Raw genomic sequence first — 27,830 nt, 5'->3', positions numbered from 1 at the left:
TTTTAATCACTTGGGGACAATCGTGTGCCTTTCTCACATTTTGCCTGATAGTTTCTCCTCAATTGGTTATTTTCTTGGCCAGTTAGGCCACTTTCTCTGAATCATTTGATAACAACTTGGTTTTGCTGTCTTTGCATTAGTTTTGTAGAATACATGATAATATGATAAGCTATGCATGGAAGTCATATGTGACCTTAAGATACTATATGTGGCTGGGTATTTGGTGTCCTGCTCACCACCGGCAGAACTGCAACATGTGAAATGTCACAAATGTGCGTGTTCTCACTGAAGTGGGATAAAGCTATGTGGGGTCTTTGGAGTGCAGTTCTTCCCATTTCCATCTCACGCTCATACCTGTCTTTTTCCCCTCCCACTGACACCTTACGCTAATAGAGAAATCCTATTTTAAAATGTCTTAAAATTCATCTATAATAGATTTAAGTTTAAAACACAGTGGAGGTAACTTTGCAATGAAGGGTGAATTGCTTTCAAATTGAAAAAGTAGGACGCAGGCCGTATTAGGATACATCTAGGGGTGCTTTTTAATAGCAGTCTGCACACACAGCATGTTCTTGTGCTATTATATATTCTATTTTCAGGACTGCTGCAGCAATGACATCTGAAGAAAAGAAGGAGCGACCAATAAGCATGATATGTGAAGCAACTAACTATAATCTGACATCAGATTATGCTGCTCATCCAATGAGCCCTGTGGGCAGAGTAAGTCTTTATGTAGAAATTAAATTAAAATTAAAATCATTCAGTTATTCCACAAGGTGCTAGACAGTGCGATATATTAGTATTCCATGGAAAAGGCGAAACAAAGCATATATATTTTTCAGGACACTTGGCTGCTTTCGTGTTTAATTTGGAAACTGAGGTGTCTGAAACAAATTGTCACCAAAGCTGTAATTTTTATCAGGTATCTCAGATCTTATAACTTGCACATACTTAAATTGTTTACAGAATCTGACCTTTCTGATCAGTGTGAATGAGCAAAATCTTGAGTGCCTGATCAGGCATCTGGGTAAGCATTGTTATGGAAATTGCTCAATTACAAACAATCGGCTATATTTCTCCAGGTAAAATACAGAGAATTTCATATAAGTAGTTACGAGAGAGATGTGAGGTGACCTTATGGTAAAATAAAAAGGCAGATGACATCATTTTCTGTCATTGGACCAGAAGTAGAAGTCCTGGTTTAGTAGGAAAAAAATCCTGGGAAAAGTCGTAGAGATTCCTAGCACACCTGAATTTTTGTCCCATTTTCTTCATTCACCCAACTTCTCAGAGGGTGAAAATAAGTGCCCAGGTGTTTATCAAGGTGAGGGATTGAATTATATCTACTTTAAGTTATTGGATACACCTGATGAGGCTGCTGCATGCATTTTTTCAATTGTTGGACAGTTTTTGTAAAAGCAAAGTACAGTTGCTACGAAATTAAGAATTTCCTTAAGTTTGCTAGGACACCAAAGTAACAACTTTGATCAGTGATGACAGACAAGAGCCCTGTAATCTTTTCTACCCAGCAATTAACATTTAAACAAGGAAAAAAGCCTCATACTTTTGCTGGTCACTGAAAACTTTAACCCTGAGAGGTGCTTTTCAGCAGATTAATCCAGCCTGAAAGAGAAAAATAAACTTTGGAATGTGTTTTAACTGTGCAAATTCCTTAATTTCAGAAACTTGAATTAAAATAATTTAATTTCCATGTGTTAGTAAACATTGTAAGATTTATTTAAGTGTGTTTTGGAAACCTCTTTTTGTTGTTTTAAGTGTCTCATCAGGCTGGCAATATCCTTGACCTACATTAGAAAACTATTATTTAATGAGAAAAGTGCCTTAGTCTATCCATGTTGCTGGGGGTAAACAAAAAAAAAGTCACAGACAACTTATAAAGTATATGTATATGTATAAGTCCATACAGGAAAGTCAATTTAAAACAAAACAACAACAAAACCAAACAACCAAAACCAGCTAGGCCCTAAAACAACCAAGCAAACAAAAAACCCAAGATACCGTGTTGTTAGAGTTGTAATAGTGATGTAGATTGCAATAGTTACACAGAAAATGAACTAACTACGAAGCACTCTCAGATTAAACATAGGAAAAAATGACAGTTCAGGAGCACGTGTTCAGCAATCATATTTTTTCACACTCTGCTTTCAAAAGAAAAGTTTAAAATGCCCTTTAGCATGTTTATTTCATAGTGTTCTAGGTGGAAACTGGGAGTGCTATGGCCCAGTTATTGTAATTTTGTTACGTTCATTGATTAATGACACTTTAGCTTCATGTGGAAATAACTATATTTTGAAAAAATAGACTTTTGTTCTACTTCTCACTCCTTCTGTCTGTTCTAGTTATTAAAATGCTTTTAAAATATTAATATGATTACTATGACTGTATGTACAATTACTGTACATCAGTTTTCAAATATAAATTTGTCTGAATTACTGCAACGTTTTGTTTTCAGAAGATGAATGCTTGCAAAATAGAGCCACAGCTAATATTAGTCAGTGGTTTCTGGTGGTTATTTAAGGCTAATTAATTGAATGAGTTTTAAAGGTAACTATATAGAAATCGCCCACAGGTTGTACCTGGATACAACTGATTTTCTTCTTAGTTTTTATTCCTGTCTCCCAACAGTAGAACCTGAAATCCTCAGCTGTCTTATCAAACTTTGAATATAATATGTAGGGGCTCTGTGTATTGCAGTACAGTAAGACAGAGGTAAAATATCGGTGAGGAGAGTAAATTACAGGGCAGAAGAATGCTTCATGTGGTTGCCACACCTGTTTTTTAGGTCTTCCTGTTTTCAGAGATAATTCATGAACACACCTGATATTGGCAAGTAATGAGGAATGGAAAAAAAGTTTGTGGTACCACTACAGTTTCAGACAGCTGAGGGGTATAGAAATAAGTTCTCCCTTTCATTAATGTTAATTGATCCCAAATAGATGCGGAACATGGAAAAGTTTCAGTTTTGTGGCAGAAGGACTCACTGGAGTCTAATGGTGCTGCTGCCTAAAGGCTAATACGTGGTAGAAAAAAATCAGTCTCTCCCCAATAAAAGTCTTATTTCTAATCCCACTGTGTATGTTATGCTGGCCAATTAACACACTACAGCTCTGTTAAGTGCTGCTTCTTCCCTGTTAGCTTCAAGTGCATTTGTAAACTTGAAGCCACTAGCACAGACCTCTGACTGTGAAAAAGATCTACATAAACTTGAGATTGTTACAGAGGTATAAGTTTCCACCCCTCTTTTTAAAATTAAGAAGTTGGTTTTGTAGTTGTCTTCTTTTTTTATTTTTTTTTTCCCTTGCTGTTAAAATCACTACCTAGACAAATATGATTACGTGTCCTGAAGTGCATTCAGGGAATCAGCTTTTCAGTGTGTAAAATCAGTCGTATTACCAGTCACCCTCCACGGTTCCTCTCCTCTGCTCTTCATTGCTGTCCTGATTATCAGCAGAGTAAGGCTGACAATTTTTTCACAGTAAGTAGAATGGAGTGTTAGCCCAAGACAGCTGCTGCAGAGCTCCTCCTATCTCCATTACAGCTAGGATGTATCACATTGTTTATAGATATTTCATACAGTGCTTAAGCCAGTCCAGCTTTAAATGGCTAGTTTAGGTATAGCCATACATGCCTTCTCAGCGTTCAGTTTAGCCAGAAATTTTGGAGTAATAGCCAGAAATTTTGGAGTAATAGTCATGAGATACATTAGCAACCAGCATGGTAAACAAAAGCAGTGTGAAGGGCAGTACTGGTGCTCAGGGTCAAACATCTGTACCATGTTTTCATGGTTTACATTCAGACTAGTCCAGTAGTGCTCCTTGTAGGTCTTACATTTTAGTCTTATCTGAAATAGATCTGGTTTGCTCTACTATGCAAACCAAAACACAATGAGAGTGAATGGTTGGGAGATTTGTTTCCAGAGCAACCTCCTGGTCCAAGCTAAAATGGTGAGGCAGAAACCCACTCAGCTCCTGGAAAACTGCAACATTGGAAGGCACTGAAATTGCCTATAAAATCTGGAAGGCAGCATCATGTTGGTTTGTGGTTTGGAAGGTAATGTAGGCCTTGAAGACTGGAAACATATTTTTAAAGAGAAGTTGAAAGTAACAGAGATTTAGATTTCCTGTCTTTGAGTTCACATGAAGAAAATTTCCTTATCAGCAAGGTTCTCAACCCATGTTTTTCAAATATAGATGCAATACGTTTAGAATTAATTCGTTGCTTTTGTACTAGTTCTTAAACTGGGGAAGAAGCCTCACATAAATTCTGTGTCCCTTACCATCTAAGCAGAGAGAAGAGCAGCTTGCAGACTGATGAAGTGTGCAGCCCCAGCTACTGACTGGTCTGTTGGCCAGAGTTCAAAACCCTGCCAGTGTTTGTTTTCGTCAGGTTTGGGAAAGAGTGAATGTCACTGGTTGAACTTCCTGGCTTCTTTCTCAGTACTGGAACTGTACAGGGTCCCTCCCGTAGGTTCTGGTTTTGGAGGCATCGCAGTTGCTGGGACCATTCCTTAGAACTGGTCAGATGGTACCAGATGTGACTATAAGCTTGCTGGCTCTATTACCTTCTACACCTTCCAGCAAGTCATTAGTAGTTGGACCCTTTGTTTACTATCCTCCTTTTCTTTTTGCCTGCTCCAGAATCTGGAGCTGTGCAATATGTCCTGTATTTTTAGTGCTGTGGAATAAAAGTATTTGAATCTTCAGTTCTTTTTTTTTTTTCTTCCCCCTTTGTTCCTGTTTCCCCAGTTTGAGATAATTAGATATGTGTGAGAGAGAACATGGGATGGCCAGGGATCCCAGACGTAACAAGAGGAGGAGGTGATCTAAAAAGTTTGAGAACTCGTAATTAGTTCATATATACACCTACGGTATTTCAATATCCTAAAATACTCATTGTCTCGAGGCTCAGAATTTGTTGTGAAGAGTTATTCTCTTTATGCAGTGTGTGGTGAAATAATCACGAGTCATCTAAAGTGTTCTCTGTATTAACTGGAATTAGAAAGCACTTGTGATACTCTGTTTAATTAATGGAAGTTTGTATTCACAGTTGGTAAGATGTATAATTAACCCATTAGAACTTTGTGAAGTTGGAGTCAATATGGTTTCTTATCGGACCTATCTAAAAGATATCTATGTATTTTATCTGAATTTGTTAGCAGACTTGGCATTAGTAGTACTTGTGGTTGGTTGTGTTTTCAGAAGCATCCTTAATGTGTTCAGTCATTGTACGAGCATAGGAAGTCTGGGAACACTCTTGAGAGGTTTCGAACCTTTAATACCTAATATTAGAGCAGGTATGAGTATTATAAATAACTTCTGATCAAAATCTTGGCACAGCTCTTGTGTGTGATATGCCAGTGTAGTAGCCATACACATTAACCGAGAGGGATGTAAATTTAATTTTATAATGTATTCTGGATTGTTATGGGTTCTCTGTATATTCTTTTTTTACAGCTGAATGTCCTAATTCTCTTGGCTTCTTACAAACTTTTGTCCATTTTGCACTGGTAGAATTTTTCAGATGAAAATATGAAAGGTTTTCTTCTCTTATTTGTAATTAGGTTTTCAATTGCTTGCTCTGTCTTGCTTTCCAAACAGAGTTGAGTCAAATTTCTGTATCTCCAAGGGAAATTAAAAGTACTCTGTTTCTATATTCCCTCCCGATTCTTTCAAAAAAGAAACACAAAACGACTTCATTTCCTTGTGTTATAGGCTCAAGACAAATACACATAGCTTTTGTAATGTTACTCTTTTTTGGCTAAGCTATGTTCTGTTCTTCAGTTAATGGCATCATTGGCAAAAGCTGCACATCATTTTAAATTGCAGTTTTCAGTTTATGATTTTTAACTTACTGTGGAATTCTCTCTGAAGCGTGTATAAAACCCAACTCACTTCTCTTAATGCGTGTTGAGAGAATTTCCACAGAGAAACCCCATCCCTAATTTGCAAGAAAACCCAAGTGTTTGTTTAGCCTTCCTCCTTTAGGAACTTTGCATAGCCTTGTAATTAGTCTCAGTAGTAGAGATGGGGAGGCTGAAGCACGGGATTATATTGTCTCAATTCAAATGGTGGGTTTGGAGCAGATCCATGAACACAGCTTAAAAAACTTACTTGAACTTTACTTCATTTGCAGAGTGGGATGCTTTGCTGTATCGCATCGCATGGTCTCCGAGGCACTAATTCTTACGGAATGTAAAACACAAGTAAACGTTCAGCTCATTTAGTTGCAGAACAAACTGACTAAATGTAGGCTGAAAAGAATGAAGTGTGAATTGGCAAAGCACTGCATGTTTCTTTAAGCCTTTTCCAATTTCTTTTGGTTATTCAAGTAGAAGGAGGATAAAATCTAGAATCGGTTATTTATCCTACTTCTCTTAATCATCTGTGTTCATTGCATCGCCATAAGCTTGTAAAAGGTATAAACAACAGCAGATATAAGCGCTGGAGTTTCAGGGCAAAAGATTCAAAGTAGGCCTTAGAGCAAGCAGGTAAAATAATGAATATTCAAACCAGCTAAGAGATCATGGAGTGGAAGGTTATTGAGAAGGAAGAAAGAATAAAAAAAATTTAGTATATGCTCGGAAAGGGCGAGTTATATTTTGTTGACAACTGAGCAAGTTTTCATGTATTAGGCACCAGTGTTGGAAGCAAGAATGTGTAGAATTTTCTTACCCAGGTGATGTAATTTCTCATAAGTAATAATAGTTCTGTTAGTTTTACTTCTCTTTGTACAGCTGTGTAGGTTAGGCTTTCTCCCTACCTTAGAAGAAGGTCACATACGCATTTGGTTGGTTTCTCTTGTTAAAAAAAAAAAAATCTTTAAGTATTTGTCTTGAGATTTGTCTTTAAATTCTCTGCAGAGGAAAAGAAAGAAATGCTGAATCCAGCAGAACCATCATAATAATTATTTATCTAAAAAAGGAATACAGTTTGTATTCTGCAGTCCCCCAAAGGAACATGTTTAAGAAAAAGATCTTAAAGAAAAGAAAATGTGTTATGATTTTTCAACAGATGTTGATGTCATGTTTTCTTTAACCTGTTCAATTCAATTTAGACATCACGATCTTCAAAGAAGGTTCATAATTTCGGAAAGAGATCAAACTCAATAAAGAGAAATCCTAATGCACCAGTTGTCAGACGTGGCTGGCTCTACAAACAGGTACTCTCCTCCTCTTCACCCCCTTCTTTTGGTGGTTTTCCTTTTTTTTTTTTTTTTTTTTTTTTTTTTTGGTAAGGTGTATGATGTACAAAAGACAACCATTTGCATAAAATACAATGATAGCAATAGCAGAGTGAAGCTATAAACTGTGAGGAACTGACACATGGTATTTTAATTAAGAAGCTACTTATTGGTTAACATTCTGACATGAGTAAGGGAATCAGACAAGTACAGAACATATTTCTCTCTAAAATTACACAAAGGGCATGGGACAAGGATGCCAAGTGGGGAGAGACTTTTTTGGTTTGTTTTGGGGCTGCTAAACTTTTTAGCATGGAAAAAAAGTCACTCTGTTCCTGAAGTAATTTTTTCTGGATTTTTTAATTAAAAGAGACAATCAATTAACTTGATTGAAATATGAAGTCTGAATTATAGCACAGGTGGTTGTGCACATAAGTATCTGTTACGTAAGTTTTTATTGCCATGCATGTAAATACAAAAATCTCCCCTTATAAGAAACACGTAAGTTTGATGATACTTTGCTGCCTACTTCTGAATAAGTTAGATTTAGGCTTTTCATTCTGAGGTCCTTTGTAGTGAGTTTTAAATGTATGAAAAGATGTGGTTATGTACCTGAACTAACTTACTGGTATGTTCTAAAGATTCTTGCTGGTTTATGTCTCTTGTTTCATGTCAAACCATGGATATTCAGCATATAAAGTAATACAAAGATGTTGCTTCCCTAAAAATTGCACTCTTAATTTGTATTGCCAAGTCCATTTTAGTGTACAATTGTATTATTTTACTAAGGAAGAAACAGTAGCTATATTTTAAGAGAATTATGATGATTGGAAGGGACGTCTTGATCAGCCAGCACAGCCTCCCCTGCTCAAGCAGGTTCAGCTTAGAGCAGGTTGTCCAGGACTGTGTTCAGTCGGTTTTTGGATATCTTCACAGATGGAAACTGCACCACAACCTGTGCGGGCAGCCTGTGCCTGTGTTTGATTACTCTCACAATAAAAAAGTTTACCTCTGCTCAGGTAGAATTTCATGTTTCTTAATTTGTGCCCATTGCTTCTTGTCCTGTCACTGGGCACCACTGAGAAGAGTTTGGCTCCACCTTCTTTACACTTTTCCATCAGGTACCATCAGGTATTTATACACATTGATAAGATACTTCCTGAACTGCCCTTTCTTGAGACTGAACAGTCCCATCTCCCTCAGCCTCTCTTCATATGAAAGATGCTCCGATCCTTTAATCATCTTTGTGGCCCTTTGCTGGATTCACTCCCATATGTCCATGTCTCTTTTGTACCAGTGAGCTGAGCACTGAACCCAGTACTCCAGCTAGATCTCACTAATGCTGAGTAGAGAGGAAGGATGTCCTCCCTCCATCTGTTGGCAACACTGCTAATGCAGTCCAGGATGCTGTTGGCCGCCTTTGCCATGAGGGTGCATTGCTGGCCCATGATCACCTGCTTGTCCACCAGGACCCTCCAGGTCCTTTTCCACAGAGCTTCTTTTTAGCTCATCAGCCTTAGAGTGTGTTGGTACATGGGGTTGTTCCTCTCCAGATGAAGGACTGAGTATTTCCCTTTGTTGAACTTCACGAGATTCTTCTCTGCCCAATTTCCCAGCCTGTCCAAGTCCCTCTGAATGACAGCACAACAATCTGGTGTATCACTCCTCATAGTTTGTGTTATCTGCAAATTTGCTGAGGGTGCGCTCTGTCCCAGTGTGCAGGTCGTTAATGAAGATGTTAAATAGTCTTGGCCACAGTGTCAGCCCTTGGGATAGACCACTATCAGCTGGCTGCTAGTGGTGCCACTGATCACCACCCTCTGGGCCCGGTAGTTCAACCAGTTTTCAATCCACCTCACTGTCAAAATGCATACCCTTGGACAGGGTGTATGTGTAAAATGATTTAAATGCTGTCATGTTTCTTGTAAGAAAAGAGGTTGCTGTATGTTTCCGTAGTAGTAGTAATTGAAAGCCAGTTTAGTCAAGAGTTTTAGCAACAGATCCTATCTTCAGAAATTTACAGTGAAAACTTGTGCAGGTTTCTTTTTGATAGTAAGATAACTTTCTTAATGTGTTTGTGTAATCACAGAGAATGGCAAGTTTTGTTTGACTCAGGGTGTGCTGTCTCATTGTATGTAATGCCGTTCTCTAATTTTTAAGTCCAGATTCAACTCTTCTTGGAAGGTGTTTACTGTGAACGTTCTGTTACCATATCATGACATAATCACAATCAAGAGGAGACAATAATTAGTAAATCCACTGATGTAGAGAGGATGTACTTTAAAGGATAAAAGAATTTAAAATATGAGAACCACAGAGTCATTTTGTGTGCCTCTGCTATGTCTGAAGAAGACCGAAAGATCATTGCTAGCGTGTCTCATTGCTGGTAGAATTTTACATGTGGCTGTGTAGAAGAGACCTGTGGGCGTTTTCGAGTGTTGGGGTAAATGTAACATTGTGTAATAGCCTCTTCAGAAAGTCATCTGAGAGTTTGGGATAATCCTTTGTACTGAAGAAGTTTGGGCATTTTCACATCGTATGTTTGATTTTTATGGCCAGTGTCTTTTGGGCCAAGGGTCCGGCATCCTAATCCGCTGCTGAGTCAGTGACCTTGTCAGTGGGGTGAGGAAGGCAGTCTCCTCTCCTTGTGTCTGCCTTGCCAGCTGTGACACAGGAGCTGACTGCTACGGGCAGTGCTTCCAGACTTCATTAGTGTTTGTGAAACCACTTTGAGGTCCTCAGAAGGAAGGCGCTATAAAAGTGTTTAGTTACTCTATTTATGAAAATGTCTGCGGCATAGGATTTTTTTTAACTTTTTCTGAATAATATTTCCTAGTTAATGCTTGCTTTACTCTTTCTTCTTCCTCCTTCAGCTCATTTTTCCCACCCCAAAAAGAGCAGAGCTTGAAATATGAGGCTAAAAATTATGCTGACTTCTCTCAAAAAAACCCCAAAACCAAACCCACCCCACCCCACAGTTTTTCATTATAGAATCCCTCTTCTTAGTTGTCAGAAAACCTATTTACTACAAGAATATTGATAATTCACACGTACCTTTCTTCTTGGAACAGATTAACATATTTATTAAATCTGATTCTACTAGGATGTGCACGCTGCAGTGCTTTGGCTTATTTACACTGCAGTAGTGGTGGCAGTCTTTCATTCTGAGTTGTGCAGTGTAAATTGGTTATAAGCATAAAAGAAAATGAAATTGCTTTAGGAATAAACTTTATTTGGGGAAGAAATTTGCTCGAGATATATGAGGGTTAGTAGAAGATGAAGTTCAACAGAGAGTTTCTTCAGAAAACAAAGGAGGATGTATCCCAAATATTACTTTGCTCATATCCTTTTAAAAAAAAAAAGTATAAATTTTTTCATTTAACTGTAGCTTGTAGTCATCTAGCATGCTAAAATAATGGTCTTTCGTGTATTCTTGAATCATGTTAACTTCAGGCTCCCTGGCTTATGGTCTTTGTTTGCAATGTCAAGTCTGTGATGATACTTAAAATATCTTAGCCAAGAAAATGAACTATTAGCACACCACCACAGTTATGTAGTACACATTTTACTTTATGAATTATTACTATTAATGGTCTCAAAGTTCTTACTTGATCACTTTGATTAATACAGGATAGTACCGGAATGAAGTTGTGGAAGAAACGGTGGTTTGTGCTGTCAGATCTGTGTCTCTTCTATTACAGAGGTAAGTTCCACTCAGGAGAACTTCGTTTGCTGATTTTACTGTAAGCGGATACATTTTGACACACCACTCAAATGCAAGAAATAAGAAGCTGGTACTTAATGGATTCAAATAGTTGTATAGCTGTCAATATCCAGGCCTGCTACTTTTATTCTTTTTTTTATTTTTTTTTCCCTTTCTTTCTTAATTACCAATTTCACGTAATTGCTTCCTGCCCGTCAGGTATGCTGAAAGGGCAAACCCATTCACAGCCAGCTCTTTTATTAAATTCTGGATTGTAGTATTCTCACTGCGTCTGTTGCTAGGAACTAAATATGCCAGCTTGAATCTGATTTTTTTTTTTTTTTAATGCAAATTAAGTAACTGAAATGGGGATAGGAAAGGGATAGTGCAGGGGAGCTGAAATTCTGCCTTTGGAATGATGAAGAGGATATATATGCCTTTTGGGAATATAGTCAGTGTTTGTGAATACTTATAAAGTGAAATGTTGTCCAATTCCATGTAAGTCTTCATTGTATTTGGAACAAAGAAATCTGCTAGTACCCTTATGTAGCTACATAAGACTTATCTTACATGGGAAAAAATTAGCTGCTTATAATTCTAGTCTGGAGATAGATAAGTTAGACAACTGATTCCTTCACCATTACAGATTATTGACTGTAGTGCTCCTGAGGGGATAAGCAAATGGGATTTGTGCGTATGGAAACATACTCACTCCTGAAATAAGGTGTACAACTGTAATAGTTTAAAGGAGACTAAACCGTAGCAAAATAGAGGAAAATAAACAGTTTGGGCCATCTGCAGCCTTAACTGCAGATGAAGGGTAAGAAAGAGCTTCAGTTTAGGATGAGACTTTAGAATCGGTAGAAGTGATGTTGATGTTGGTGATGCTGAAAGCAGTGACTGATGAATTTAAAATGCTGTTCTAATCTAACCAAGACAAGTCAAGTCATGAAACGTAAAAGTTCTGTCTTTGTAACTGTTTTAGTTAACAAATTCTGAATTATTGAAATATAATCATTAGGCTTTGTTTCTTTACCCCAGGAAGTATACATAGTTGGATAAACCACTGCTGAGTCAAAATTAGGCTATAATTTCAGTCATGGAGGCATCAGTTGGGATACAATTACACTGCATTTAGTTAAGCCTTAATTTCTTATTTTAAACAAGTCTTCAGGCTCTCTCTTCCAAAGGTTCTAAAGATAATGCTGCTTTGTAGCTGCCTTAAGAACAGATTAAATTGTGTTAAATCACTGCACGTGAAGCATTTCAAAAGAAAACAAAAAAGCAATAAGCAAAACCAACAACAAGTAAAATAGATCCAAACAGCTCTATAATCTTACTTTTTGATTTCTACATGTTAGTGTGCCAAATAAGCTGAAATACAAGCAGAGAGCTTTTAGCTATCACTTACTAGAAAGCAGTTAAAGCTGATAAGCTGTAATTAAACAAATATAGCAATAGTCTTAAAGGTATTAGAAATGGCTACTAAAATATGAAAAACTTGCACTCTAAATGCTGTTCTGTTATGTTTTTCTTAATTCTGTCTCAGATATTGAAAAAATGTAAGGGAGGGGAAGCCATGCACTTGCTCCCAGATCGCAAACAGTGTTTCTGGTTGCATGATTGTAGTTGGAGTTTTTTTGGTTTTGTTTTTTTGGTTTTCACAGTAAATCTTACCGAACTTTTACAATTGTGTTACAACGTTATCAGCGTAAATCTAATTTATACTCTGTTTTCATGTGGGGATAAAAGACTGCCCGCTTTCATATTGGAAGGTTATTGTTGTAACAAATAAAAAGTCTTACAGCTGGACAGAAGATCTGCTATTTTTCTCTTGTATTATTCATACACAGCATGCAAGTAAAGATGGGTACGGGGCAGTGTAACGTGTAGATAAAAGCTAGTCTGATGGGAAACAGATTTTTAAAATCTGGAAATGGAATGTAGCGGTATGTCTTTAACAAAGACCGAAGTCCTGCAGACATGCAGCTGTTCAGTGGAACAAAAATGCTTAATGCTTTTATATGGCACTCGTAGGTGCGACTTAGTAATAAGTCAAAGTATAATCTAGCAGAAGAAGGGAATTTTTCACCAAAACAGCAGTCCAAATAAAGTAAACCCCAACATTTGCCATGCATTCTGGAACAGGGCAGGGGAAAAAGGCGGATTGTTTTTTGTGTGTGTGTAGCTAGCAAGGAGTAAATATTTGAGAGGGGAAGGTGGGATGCTTTCAGGCGTACTGAACTTATGAGTACAGTTCAGTACTTGAAAGTAAATCCAATCCATTCATTTCTCTTCTAATCAGAATAATTTTATGCTCAGTTCCCTAATTAAATAACTATTCAAGACAGCATATTTTTTACATCTAAGATGTCATGTAATGTGAAAATGGCAGGCCAGAGTTTTCCCCATATGAATACCTTAAATGAAAGCAGTGGCTTTTCAGAATTTAGTGACTAAATGAGAACCAGGAAAAGATTTTTAAATCTGTGTATAAGACATAGTTCTTTTGTGCTGTTTACGTGTATTGTAATCATAACAGTATTACTATTCCATGCTTGAAACTTTGGAATATCTATGTTTTCATCTTAATTTCATAGATACATAGTCATTTGTTATGGGCAGTACCTTCAACCAAGAGAAGTGTTATGGGGAGCAGTCGCCTAAGATACTGGTTGTAAACAGAAGTTCTGTATCTGAACTACAATTAAGATTGCCTGTGTGAATTGCATTCAGTTATTCCTTTATTAAAATATAATTGGATTTAAGGGCTGGTTGTTCCTTCCAATTAAAATGTCAGTTTATTATTGTAACGAGTTGTTCTAAAATTTTACCAAAAAAACAATGTTCTTGAAAAAGGGTCTTTGGTTTGTGGAATTTTTGTTTTCTACAAATGATCTGAAACGTGTGTTCTTCAAATAGAATGTAATTGAGTATAAACTGTTCATGGGAATTATAACAATCTCATAGCTTAATATGCACAGTATCAGAAGAGGAATGTGCAAGTTTTCTCAAAGACTAACAACGATAAATGGTATTTTAAAATACTTCTGCTCTCATGGGTATTCGCAGTTTTTACTGAGCAGGCAGTAGATAGCAGGTGTATTATTCTTGTCACTGAATTAGAGGCTTGACTTCCATCTGCTTTTCAGCTTTAAAGTTGTACGCAGGTAAGCACCGATCCCCAGAAATACTCTAGGTGAAGCTATTTGTGGTGTTTTCCATAAGGTGGTAGATTCCATAAGGTAGCTCACATGATTTCACTTACAGAGCTGGCACTCTCAGGAGGGTTTTTTATGCTTGTCCATCGTGGGAAAATGTTGAAGGTGGCCATATTCAAATGGTCTGGATTTCACAGTGCTTAGCAGGTTTTTGGGTGCGCGCACTTGTGGGATAGGCGTTCTGTGGCATGTGCTGGCAGAGACTGCACACTTCCTGAGGCTGTATACAGGCACCTACGTAACAAGTCAGTCTGGCTTTCCGATTCTCTAATGCATTTTCTTCCGGGGTAAACTTATTGTTAATGGTCTTGTGTCGTTAAGTAGTTTCACTGAATGGCCTAATACAAGTATTATGTGTCACAACACTTTGTTTCTCTAATCAAAGATTATACGTTCACAGATGAGAAAGAAGAAGGAATACTAGGTAGCATACTTCTACCTAGTTTTCAGATCTCTGTCCTTTCTCCTGAGGACCATATTAACCGCAAATATGCCTTTAAGGTAAGGGAATCAGTTTTTCAGTTTAATTTCATGTCTGAAAGCACAATAGCCTAGTGATCAGAACTCATTTTACTGAGTTGTCATGCAAACAAGGATTGACAAACAGCTTCTGAGACTGATTTTTGCATAATACAGTAGCAGAGGATCCAAGTGTTTAGCCTGGTGTAAATATAGACATAATTACTAGAATAAGAAAATGGATGAATATCACTTATTATTAGTCTTTGATTTTTAGTTCCTGGATCTTAAATACTTAACTACTTTGTGGTGTTTTAGAATTGTAAACTCCATCCCCAGTTAGACTTACCCCACTAGTGGAAAGTTCCTTAGTTATTTAGATAAAAGTATCTTTGCATATAAATAAAATTAAGGTTTTATTATCACTTAAAGCGCAATATTACATGAATCATTGTTAGGAGTGTTTCACAGCTGATCTTTTTAATAAATATATAAATCACTCTACTAAACATTTTCTCTTGACTTTTTTTTTTGTTGTTTTATGAGCTCCTTTTGGCTCTTCTTTTGGCCTCCTAAGCAACACATCATTTATTTACTATGGTAAGTACAAATTACAACTTACTGTATCATTCAGACTGCCAACGTCTTATTTATAATAATTATATTAATTGACATTATTGGATAGTCAAGATAGTTTTTAATAGATTGAAGAAACTTAAGGGCGTTTTGAGTGTATTAATGAAGAAGCAGCTATGATTGATTGAAAATTATAGGCAATTATTTTGAAAACATGAATGCAGTGTCAGAGAAATATTGGTGTATTCCTTCCGATGTTTTTTCTGATAATACTATTTGCAGAAATCTTATTATAGAAAACATTAGAGTGAGTATACAGTAACATGATTTGCCTCTTTTCTTTTACAGAATCTTATATTTTTATTGCAATGACCATGTCATTTCCAATCAGGCAGCTCATCCAAACATGAGGACCTATTATTTCTGCACAGATACAGGGAAGGAAATGGAGTTGTGGATGAAAGCCATGACAGATGCAGCACTTGTGCAGACAGAGCCTGTGAAAAGGTACTGTGGATTAACAAAACAGTGTCACAATGTATTTCTTTCTCATATTTAGTTTGATTTCTTTGAATGAAAGGGTGTGCCTCAAAATAGAACGTAAATTGGCTGAAGTAATTTCTCCTTATATCAAAGACCCCTTACTAATTTAACAACGTTGGTTCAAATTTTGAAGTAGTAAAAATAATCTAAGTTTTGTTCTGAATATGGATGCCTGGAGTGTAAGGGGCTTGAAGAAAGAAAACCTGACCGATTTCTTTAGACGATGGCATCAAAAGAAGTGCAATGACGTACACCATGTGCAGGCATGTTTGACTTCCCCTGCCCTCCTGACTGAACACCAATAGCAGCTCCACAGGTGGTAGTCTTTGGCTTAAACCTGTCATAAGTCTCAAATTCACAACAGTAGTTTCTGGATAAATTAAGCAGTTATACCCATGGGCAACCTGTGGGGAGCCATTCTTGTTCATCATTAAGCTGTCATGAAATTTATACTTACCTGGTCTGGAGCCTTATCCCTTTATGTCTCCATGTGTTGACAATGAAAAGCAAGTGATTGCTGGAAGCCTCAGAAACGGAATATTGTCTGCTGCTGTCTATCCAGTAAGAATTGTTTTCTCTCTGAATGTGGTCCTGTGGGTCAGCTCCATGGCATCTATAATGGAAACCTCATCAGTTGAAAATGTAAAAGCCCCTCATTATTGGTGGCACAGAAGTTATTGCTGATGGCTGCTGTCACTTGATCTGTTCTGCACTCTGTTAGTTCCTGCTACACTGGAGCTAGATGAATGGCAGCAATGCTGAGAAACTTTAAGTAAAAAAAAATAAATAGTGAAAATCACATAGACACGGGTACCAAAGAAGGAAAAGGTACAATTTTTTCAGAAGAGTAAATACATTAAACTAGTAGTCAAAATGCAAGCAATCTTTACGCATTTTGCATTGCTCATGCAAGTCATTCCTGTTAACTTGTTCCTGACATTTCTGTATCCCATGTTCCAATATGGTGCAGGCAGAAGCATAAAATGGAATGCAGAATGATTAGACACTTTTAATGTTAATGTCTTAATGTTTTGTGAGCTTCTTAGTCAAACATAATGAAATTTTTACTTACAGCAATCTACAGGACATTCAGAAGAATGACAGTAAACTAGGAACACTTAAATTTGTACCCGTGCAACTTTTTAGTGACTAACCTTAAACAAAAGGTTGAAATCGAAGCTTCAAATAGATAGTACATGAAACATTTCATTCTCTGTATTGCACAGCATAGTGAAGTAGCTTAACAGAAAAAATCTCTTACTTTGAAAAAATAACACGTTTGCTTCAAGATCTTAGGTGTTGTGTGTTTTTCCCAAAATTACTGAAAATACAAGATTTCAGCTTATAGAAAGGAGGAGTGATAGGTCGAATTACCCCAATGAAATTTGATCTGCTATGTATGAGTTCATATTATATATGAAGACGTTATGTTCTTTGTCTCCTATAACCCTCCTCGTGTTCGGGAACAGTAGATGTTACAGGGAAGAGATGAGCAGAGTGAGATTGAACATAAGCAAGTAGATACTTAATATGACATTTTCACCTTTCATCTTCTCTATTCAGAGCTTTTAAGAGATTGCTCTTAAAAGAATGATGTTACCTTGACAAAATAAAGTAGCTCATTTAGGTTAGTGAATAATTAATCTAAAAAATCAGTTTTAGTTTGCATTGTAAGTGTATTGCAGATAGCTGTGGTAGCTTACAGATAGAGAAATGATTAAATCAAATCAGGCCCACTTAACGTCAAACAAAAATTATGTATTGATTCTATAAGCACTTCGTAGGGGGGAATAATACTGAAGTGGGTCACTTTGAATCTTTCTTGAACCAGTGAAATGACCTTTGTTTGGTATTTGCAATACTGTGAAGGTTGAATGTTTGAAGAGGACATCTTGGTAGCAGAAAAAAAAATAATGTGAAAAAAGTACGTCTCCATCTAACAGAGCCTCCTTCACGTCGTCTTCATAAGTCTCTCCCGTAATAGTCAACGCTCTATAGAAGATACTTAGTAAACTTAATTATATTACTTGTGACATTTCTTTTAACATAAGAAGCAATCTAAAATGTTAATGTAAACATCCGCTCTTTCGTGTAGTTCATTAATAGAGCTGTACAGTCGTGTTTGCTGCCTCAGAGCCCAGCGAGACGTGTAGTGAGCTCACCCTGGCTCCCGGCGCAGCTTTGCAGGCTAGTCATCCTTCCAAACTGCAGCGCTATGGCTGCTCTAACAAGACAGATGTGCAGTCCACGCCTGTAAAGTGTGTTCCAGCCTCCCAAAATGTTTGGCCATGCACTCCTACCCTCTTCGTTCAGCTGCAGTGCCTGTTCCAGCACTGATGTCTGCCTTTTTCGGGTGTTTGTCAATGGATAGGCAAACAGTGGGGATTCCCAATACAGCTGAGCTTACCTAACACTTCTCATGCAGCTACACATGCTCCTGTAATCTGCCTTCCATTGCTTCGGGTGCTTATCTTGCTCCTGGGTGAATCAGTGTAGCACACTAAACGAGTAGAAAAAACACTCAGCAGCACCATCAGTAGTTTTCTGCCTGGATATCATGGGCAGAACAGGCTTCCCAACAGGCAAAACAAGTGTCAGAAAAGCATCAAGAAAAGCGATTTATGTAACATCATCTTGTTGTTTTAATTCAGGCAAGAAACCTTAGAACAAAATGGAAGTAAATGTGAAAAGTTTGTTAGTAGTCTTGAAATAATTACTTGAAAGAAAATACATTTCAGGCCTAGTGAAGGCTCAAAGATTTTCATGTCTGCTAGCTATAATAAGGAAGAAAATCCTTCAGACATCTGTTCCTAAAGAATCCATCTTTTGGCTATTAAACCAGTACTTAAAATGAACCGTGTAGCAGGATATGATCTTATCCAGAAGAAATACTGTTTCTTCCCTGTAAAAATCTGTTAAGTATTAAGTATTGTATTACCTCATCTCTAAGTAACCTAAAGTTTGGCATGTACATAGCTCAAAGCATAAATGATTTTGGTTCAGTCAAATTCAGCCAGTGCCTTTGTTTCTCAATTCTGTTTTTTCTAGAAGTTCTAACATTGTACTGAATACAGTTTTCTAACAGACTAGATACTTATGATACAATAGCTAGGGTTATTAAGAACTTACTTCCTTAAATATTTATGCAAGCTGATGCTGAGCCACTCTTAAGTGCTTGTTAACATGAATTGCCTAATGATAAGTCAAGAGTTTTTTACAGTATAGTTCTTTAAATCTAGAAGCCAAGGTACTTCACTGCATATGGTACTCTGGAAGTCCAAACCCAACAGTCCGTTAAATTGAATGTTTCAGCTTTAAATAATTTCAGAGCTACAATCTGTATCTTTATTTTTTCTGAGGATGTGGGTTCCTTGGAGAGAAAAAAGATAAAAGGAATATTTAAAACATTAAGTTTTGGTGGGTTTGGCTGGGTTTTCCGTAAAATATTCTTACTTTCAACATATAGTTAGCCATATAATACAGAAACGAGATACTGAGGTGAGAAAATTAAGATGTAACCGTTTATTTTAGAGCTGATTTGTAGTCACAACAGAAAAACTCCTTTCTGATGTATAACTGCAGGGAAGGACAAATATTATTTGGTCCTATTGACTTAACTCTAATTACTCCGTTCTAAATATTTTTGGTTTAATTTTACCTAGCTAGTAAATTCAATTTAATTATTTACTGAGAGACCTATCAAAATAATTAAACACAAATATGTCTGGTCAGTGAGGAACTGTTTGAGGTTATGACTCAAAATATGATCTCAAACGACCTCTCCGGATTAGCAAAACATCTTACTCGTTCCATGTTGCGTCACTGCAGACCACAGTTAAGCTGTATCTATGAGTACTGATTGCTTGCTTGTGTTTGTAGGTGCTGGTATCCACCAACATACTGATTTATAATTTTTACCCTAAATGCTGATTCCTGTGTTGTACCATGTTTAAGAGCATCATTGTTCTATTTGTTCACTGTCAGCTGGGTGTGCTACAGCCTTTGTTTCTTCTGAATGATGCAGCAAGTACTAAGAAAAGATTGGCGTTTTTTTTCCTCCTCCTAGGGCAGTTACTTTCCTCAAACAGCATAAGCTAAGCTGCCAAAAAAGCACTTGTTTGCCGCGATTGAGAGACGGGACGCTGCTTGATGCAAGCAAGATGTCAGTTTATTAGACGCGTCGGAAAGCTTTTATACAGCTACTTAACAGTTACATAAATTACACAAATTCTATCATTTCTAATTGGCTTAGCCCTAAATGTTTCATTACAATAATCCCTCCTACCTGCGGTTTCGCTACATGCTAGAAGCTACAGTTTTGGAATGTGTTAAAAGCTACAGTGATAACTTGTTGTCTACTCCCTACTTCTTCAAGGTTATTTATCTCAGACCTGCAAGGCCAGTTGTTCCCTGGCTCCTCAGATTTATTTGTCTCAGGTCTGCAAGGTCGGCATACCCTCGAGTTTCTTGCATACTTGTACTTTTCTGCTAGCCGCCCCCAACATCTCCCCCTTTTTTGTTTCTTTAAAGGCAGAACTGAGGCGCGGGTTTAAAGGTCATCATACTCAGTGAGCTGGACAGAACTAACACTAGAGTAAATCTTTGGAATATCGCCGTTTTGAATAAACCATGTATGTCGAACAACTTTAGTCACCATAGACCTAACACAGGAAAGAGCACAGCTTAGAATCAAAAGGCCTACCAATATAATAACTAATATGAGTACAGCAGATTGTACCAGGCTCCTAAGCCAGCCCTTTAGCCCAAACCAATCACCCAAAGTACCCAATCCGAAGAAGTCCGTATCAGATTGCACCTTTTGTGAATGTGCAAGGAGTTGTGTAATTTGCTTATGTATCGAAGAAGAGTGGTCCTCTAAGTCCATGCAGCACATTCCGTCAAAATCCTCACAGCCATGTCCGTGGGCTAGTAGCAAGAAGTCGATAGCGGCTCTGTTTTGCAGGACTGCATGTTGTACTGTAGACAAGTCTTCAGCCATCTCAGATAGTATGCGGCTGGTAGCATTTGCTTGCTTAACAACCCAACAGGCAATTGCATCTAAGTTCCTGTGGGCTCTCGCTGCTGCCACCCCAGGGGTAAATAGCGAGGCGAAAAAAACCTCCCAGCGATTCCATAGCTTAACATTATCGTCACAGGTATTATCTAATGCTTGTATTGTGTCACGAGTAAAACGTAACCGCTGTTTTGGGCTTGGATGATAGTGAGGAGTGCCAAGACTAAGCTGTCCAATAGTACACGGGCCTCCTCTAGGGTTAGAAGGGATCCCAGACCAAGCTCTATTTCCACAAATAAAAAAGAACCCCAAGGGGAGCCGCCTAGGGAGCATGGTACCGGGGGCTGAGTGAGTGGCGTTTCGAGCAATGCTCAAACACCATTGTTGTTGCCAGAGGGTAGCATTACCAATAGGTGAGATGACGGTCGGTGGAGAATCCTTTACTAAGCGCCCCTCTTTTCGGGCCCCCGACCATGACCTAAGGCCAATAAACAAACAGTGAGAAGCATTAAGAGAATCTACTAAGTCAATTTCCTGCGGCTCGGGCCCTATTGGTAATTTATCATCCCAATTATCGTAATTTTCAAAAAGGTCCTTAAGATTTTTCCATGAAAAAGGAAGCCTTCCAGAAATATTGTACTGCTTCCGTAAGGTTGTCATAGAGTTATTAAACAGTAAAAAGGTCGAGTTATTCAGTGGTATCCCTACTAAGCAGGTGGTGAAGGGCGAGCTGGGCGTAGCAAGACTGGCACAAAAGCTAGTTGTATTGAGCGACCTGGACAGAGTAACCCAGACATTTTGACGGGGGTCAAAAAGGTGAGGATGGTACCCTGGCAAAGGATTGGCATGTGTCCAGGCTGCACATATACAAAAAAGTGTTAACAGGATCATAATGTTTGACGGACTCTTCCCCCCACCCCCTTTTTTTTTTTTTTTTTTTTTTTTTTTCAATGCTAAATTCTTACAATGCTAACTTCATATATTAGGCAACTGTCACACCATCTATTGGCCAATGTTAACCATCGCTACCATCTCTTACCACAGCGATAGCAGTCACATAAACCTAAGGGTCACAATTACCACAGGCGACGCAGTGAATATGTTCTACTGGAGTCTCTGCTCTATTGTCCATAAAAGCACTGCATCAGTCCTCCGAATGTTCTCCGGTATGCTGTTCAGGGGAATGATCTAGCTGTGGATTGGTGTTGTGGCCGTCCGACTGTGGTAGGGGTTCACGGAAAGGTCGCACGCTCTTCGCTGGGATCCACCTGGGGCCTCGTTCTGTGGAAACACAAGCATAGCCTCTGCCCCATGTGACAAGGGGGTATGGCCCCAAGACCTTACCTGTCTCAGGGTCGCGGATCAGGACTGGAGCTTTTACACTGGCTTCGAAAGAAGTGTTTGTGTTAAAGTGGCGAACGATCGGAGGGTTGTTATCTATTAAAGAACAATTTAAAAAGTTAAAAACATACAGGGCTTTCTGTAGACGTTCTTCAGGGGTGGCTGTCCCTACTCCCCCTTTCTGTTGTTGTAACAAGCGCTTTAAAGACTGATGAGAGCGTTCAATCAGGGACTGGCCCGTAGGGGAATGAGGGATCCCAGTGATGTGAGTGATCCCCCAAGAGATAAAAAAGGTTTTAAGTGCAGCCGAGATATAAGCAGGGCCATTGTCTGTTTTGATTTGTGCAGGGATGCCTAAGGTAGCAAAGGCACGCAGCAGATGCCTGCGAACATCTTTCGCCGCCTCCCCCACATGGCAGGAGGCAAATAGAGCGCCTGAAAAGGTGTCAATAGAGGAATGGACGTATTTTAATCTCCCAAATTCTGGATAGTGTGTGACATCCGTCTGCCATAATTGCAGGCTTTGTAAGCCTCTGGGATTAACCCCACCTGGTGCCGTAGGAAAAGAATGTTTTTGACAATCAGGGCAGACAGCGATAATGTTCGCCGCTTGCTGAGAAGTGAGGCCAAACTGACGTTTGAGGCCCCCTGCATTCTGATGGAAAAAGGAATGACTAAGCTTAGCTTGTGCAATACGGTCAGGTAAAACTTGTACCGGCAGAGTGAGCATATCGGCCCGTCGATTGCCTTCTGCAATAAACCCAGGTAAAGAGGTGTGCGATCTAACATGTAAAACAAAATAGGGATGTGTTCGAGAGGTTAAAAGGAAAACAAGTTCCTGCAACAAAGCAAACAAATCAGCATGCGAAGTATGACGCAGCACTGAGGCCTCTGCCCGTTCGACAATGCCTGCAACATAAGCAGAATCAGTAATAAGATTCAGTGGTGTAGACCACTTACGAAAAGCTCGAACAACAGCGGCAAGCTCTACGATTTGAGGGGACCCGGAGACTGTCTCAACGTCCGACTCCCATTGTTGAGAGCGGTCATCCCACCAGACAATCACCGACTTGTGTGTTTTTCCAGACCCGTCGGTGAACACAGTAAGGCCTTGGAGGGGCTGGTGACATCTCTTTGGTGTGGATATTAAGTTAAAATGAGCATGTAGAAGCTTGTGGGACGGAGGATGTGAGGTTAGTTGACCCGTATAATCTGTTAAGGCAAACACGAAAGCATCAGACTGTTGGAATAACCATTGTAGGTACATATTAGTTACAGGCAAACAGATAGAAGCAAAGTCCATGCCTGACAGGGCAAGCAAGCGCTGCCGTGCTTTAATTATCAAGGAAGAAAACATTTCATGTTGCGTCCAAATTGTTTTAGTGGGCTGGTTGGGTAGAAAGACCCACTCAATGATTAATAAGGGATCGGGATTGTTAGGGTCCCATTGAAAAATCAAAGCATATGGCTGACGTGCAGGGTTCAAAATAATTAAATTGAAGGGCAATTCAGGCGCACAGCGGTGTGCTTGCCGTGAGGCAATGGCTTCCGCTACTTTTTGTAATGAGGCAGCGGCTTCAGGACCAAGTCGACGAGGGGAGCGTAAATCGGAATCTCCCTTGAGGAGTTCAAACAAAGGGCTTAAGTCTGAATTGGAGATTCCTAGCAAGGGTCGGACCCAAGTAATGGTCCCTAATAATTTTTGAACATCGTGCAAATTTTTAATGTCCGCCTGTATATGCACAGGTTGGGGAACTATCGTCTGGGTCCTGATGCGCCAACCCAAGTAGGTCCAAGGGGGCATTTTCTGGACTTTTTCGGGCGCAATACAGAGGCCTGCCGAATTGACAGCGGCCGTGACAAGGGCTACGGCCTGTTCCATGAGCTCAAGGTGAGGCGCAGCCATCAAGATATCATCCATATAATGATATAACAGAACTTGAGGCAACGCAACCCTGACAGGGCTAAGTACCTTAGCGACATACCATTGACAAATTGTCGGGCTATTTTTCATTCCCTGTGGCAGTACAACCCACTGATATCGTTGCACAGGGGCTTGCATATTGACACTTGGGACTGAAAAAGCAAATTTGGCAGCGTCATCAGGGTGTAGTGGAATGTTAAAAAAGCAATCCTTAAGGTCAATAACGGTGAGATGCCAATTGCGGGGGATCATAGTTGGAGAAGGGAGCCCTGGCTGCAGAGCTCCCATATCTACCATAGCATCATTGATTTTTCTGAGATCATGGAGCAGGCGCCACTTGCCAGATTGCTTCTTAATAACAAAGACAGGTGAATTCCAAGGACTAGTAGTAGGTACTATATGTCCTTTTGCTAATTGTTCCGTAACCAGTTCTTGGAGAGCGCGAAGCTTTTCGAGTGGTAGGGGCCATTGATCTACCCAAATGGGTGTCTGAGTTTTCCAAGTCAGTTTCAGGGTGTCGCGCACCTCAATGGCCCCCCCTAAAAATGCGACTGAATGGAAGTTCCCCATTGTGATAGCACATCACGTCCCCATAAGACCATAGGAACAGGCAACACAAAAGGCTTGACGGAAGCCACTCGTCCTTCTGGGCCTTTGATTTGGATCAATTCCGAGGATTGGTGGCTTCTACCAACTCCTCCGATTCCGGCTAGTGCCTGAGGCACAGCTGCCAAAGGCCATTGTGGAGGCCACTTCGCCTGTGAAATTACGGTAACATCGGCCCCGGTGTCAATAATCCCATTTAGGATTACTTGCTGAGTGCCGTGAATAAGAGTACATTGACAAAGTGGTCGCTTCTGGGAAATGGACTGTACCCAGAGAATCTGTGGATCCCCAGTAGATCCAAAACCTCCTTGTCTTTGCTGCGGAGGTGGGTGAGGCAAAAGAGAGCTTGCGTTCTGCGGGATCAGTAGTAATTGTGCAATGCGGCTTCCTTTGGGTACTGTGCAAGGGGGAAATGGGGTCCAGGCCATGATTTTAATTTCCCCAACGGTATCCGCATCAATTACTCCAGGCAATACAAAAAGTCCGGCTAAGGTAACCGATGATCTCCCTAATAGTAGCCCTTGTGTTTTCGGGGGTAAAGGACCTGAAACATTAGTTGCTAATAAATGAACAGAGGAATCAAGCAACGTTACTGTGTGTGAGGTTGCCAGGTCCAATCCGGCGCTACCGGCTGTTGCTGGGCGAAGACTTGTGGCGAGGTCACACCCATCTGCATGGCTCGATCCACCGGCGACGATACTTGTGTCTGTGCGCGTCGCTGCCCCGCGCTCCGCAAGCGGTTTCCCTGTATCGGCTGCCCTTGAAAATTATACTTAGAACGACATTGATTAGCATAATGACGCCCCTTCCTGCATCGGGGACAGATCCCAGGGGCTTGGGCTTTAGCCCCCCCATTAGAAGCGAGACAATTTCGTTTGATATGGCCTGGTTTACCACAACCGTAACAATTTCCTCCCCCAGACATGCCTCTCATAGCTGCGAAAGCAGCTGCCATCGCTTCAAATTTATGGTCCACAGTACCGATACGATTACAAGCCTCTACCATTTCAACCAAAGTCGGAGCTGGGTTAGGGAGAGATTTAAGTAATTTTTTACAGTCGGCGTTAGCATTTTCAACTGCTAATTTTAATAGCAAAATTTCTCGAGCTTCGGTATTATCTATTTGGCGTTCTAAAGCTTGCTTAAGTCTATCAATGAATTGCATGTACGGCTCCCGAGGTTCCTGCGTAATAGAGGTGAATGCCTTTTGAGGTTTACTGGAATCGGGTATTTTAAGTAAAGCCTTTTTCGCTTCTTCGCGGATCGCTTCCAGGGCCTCTCGTGGACAATCTCGAGCCTGTGCCACTGGATTAGAGTGCTGACCCGTACCCATAAGGTGCTCCATGGTCAGTGCGGCAAGAGCAGCATTATTATGACCCACGTAGCTGGTGAGGAGAGTTTGAAGGCCCCCCCTCCAATGTGACTCCCAGAGGGAATACTGGGAAGGGGTTAATAACAATTGCGCTAGCGATTTTAAATCATGGGGAGTCATAACATACGTATCAAAGACAGAAGACAGCAGGCTCGCAAAATATGGGGAAGAGAGCCCGTGTTCTGTGACGGTACGGCGCAGCTCTTTAATTACCGGGAAGGACAAAGCCTCCCACTGCACTCCCCGGCCTTGATAAATAACAGGGGCGACTATCGTTCGCGCTATTTCCAAGTCACCTTCCTTTAAAGCTTGACGTCTAATATTCGCCCACGTATCATGAGGGTCAGGGGGGTACAAGTCAGGCTCTTTATCAGGATCAACGGGCCCCGGGTCAAGCGGATCTTCCTCAGGAGGGTAGCCTGCGGCACAGACCTTTAAGGGTCCGGGCGACTTAGCACGTCGCGGAGGTAACGGAGGGGGAAGCAAAGGCTGAGCTGATGAAGGTTCCCCCTTAGTGTCTGGAGAGTCTTTATGGCCCTTTTTCTGTGCTTTAATAGCCTCAAAGATATTTCTCCACCACGGAAGCAAACGCTGAGCCTCGGCATTCCCTGACGTCGCTAAGTCCCACAACTTTACCCCCACATCGTCCCAAAGTTCCCGGGTAAAAATACTGGAGGCCGTAACAGTGGGGATCTTCATTTGTACCCACTTAAGCATAATCTTTAAGTCCTGCCCGGAAATATCTTTTTTATGTTTCCGGAGGAGTGTTTTCATAACTTCATATACGTCTCTCTCTGCGGGGGACATCTGATTCCCCATGTTTCCCACAGCTCACCTCTTAAATCCAGAGGGATTCCTGGCCAGTTCCTGCTTCCTTTCAGCAGCTCATTCAAAGTTCCGTGGGACTCGCAGCAAGCCGCTCAGCTAGGCGGTTCACCACCCCATCACGTCGGGGTCACCAATTTGCCGCGATTGAGAGACGGGACGCTGCTTGATGCAAGCAAGATGTCAGTTTATTAGACGCGTCGGAAAGCTTTTATACAGCTACTTAACAGTTACATAAATTACACAAATTCTATCATTTCTAATTGGCTTAGCCCTAAATGTTTCATTACAATAATCCCTCCTACCTGCGGTTTCGCTACATGCTAGAAGCTACAGTTTTGGAATGTGTTAAAAGCTACAGTGATAACTTGTTGTCTACTCCCTACTTCTTCAAGGTTATTTATCTCAGACCTGCAAGGCCAGTTGTTCCCTGGCTCCTCAGATTTATTTGTCTCAGGTCTGCAAGGTCGGCATACCCTCGAGTTTCTTGCATACTTGTACTTTTCTGCTAGCCGCCCCCAACACTTGTTAGCATAGCGACATCCACAGTGGGGGTTTACTGACGTCACTGTGCTTGGAAAAGATGGGTTTTTGCTTTTCAGATGCCTCTGCCTGGCTTTGTTAAATCACAGTCCTTATGTCTGTCTGATGCTTAATTACATGCCCCACACCCAGCCCTCTCAGAATTATTTATTTATTTATATAAAACAGCAGAAAATAGTACTTCTCCTGCATTACTGTCCCATACATATAATTCCTGTTTGGTTGTAAAAATCTATAAATTGCATTCAGTATATGCTGAAAGACGTGTTCAATGCTCGTTCTCTTTGTCCTCTCCTTCTCCCATCCTCAGAATACCCTGCGAGTCCTGTTGAATATCTCTGAGAGCCAGATATAAATACAGAGCAAAATATAAATATGGATTTATATTTCTTACATTTACCTATTAGTTTCTGATAATTCTTTCCCATTTGGATCCTTTGCTATGGAAAGAGATCTCTTGCTTGCACCAAGTTGATTGATTTGATGCACAAAGTTAAAGGAGA

The 27,830-nt window shown here is 39.8% G+C and overlaps 1 protein-coding gene across 22 annotated transcripts in view; it reads left to right on the top strand.

Annotated features, from left to right (window-relative positions):
- The window catches only part of PLEKHA5 (pleckstrin homology domain containing A5), a 182,775-nt gene that overhangs the window by 104,516 nt on the left and 50,429 nt on the right, over nucleotides 1–27,830 (top strand). For 21 of the 22 annotated variants that reach the window (XM_063358518.1, XM_063358580.1, XM_063358484.1 and 18 more), the window contains 5 exons: nucleotides 600–720; nucleotides 7,075–7,179; nucleotides 10,831–10,903; nucleotides 14,525–14,625; nucleotides 15,551–15,666. In XM_063358518.1, the coding sequence (XP_063214588.1) occupies nucleotides 600–720; nucleotides 7,075–7,179; nucleotides 10,831–10,903; nucleotides 14,525–14,625; nucleotides 15,551–15,666 (516 nt within the window). Of the gene's footprint in view, nucleotides 1–599; nucleotides 721–7,074; nucleotides 7,180–10,830; nucleotides 10,904–14,524; nucleotides 14,626–15,105; nucleotides 15,184–15,550; nucleotides 15,667–27,830 lie in introns of those variants that run through there. The other variant, XM_063358527.1, reaches the window with a different exon arrangement.

The sequence above is a fragment of the Chroicocephalus ridibundus genome, chromosome 1 (assembly GCF_963924245.1).
Source record: "Chroicocephalus ridibundus chromosome 1, bChrRid1.1, whole genome shotgun sequence".
NCBI classification, from domain to species: Eukaryota; Metazoa; Chordata; class Aves; order Charadriiformes; family Laridae; genus Chroicocephalus; species Chroicocephalus ridibundus.
Note: the sequence above shows the minus strand (reverse complement) of the source record. Positions and strands in the feature narration are given on the sequence as shown.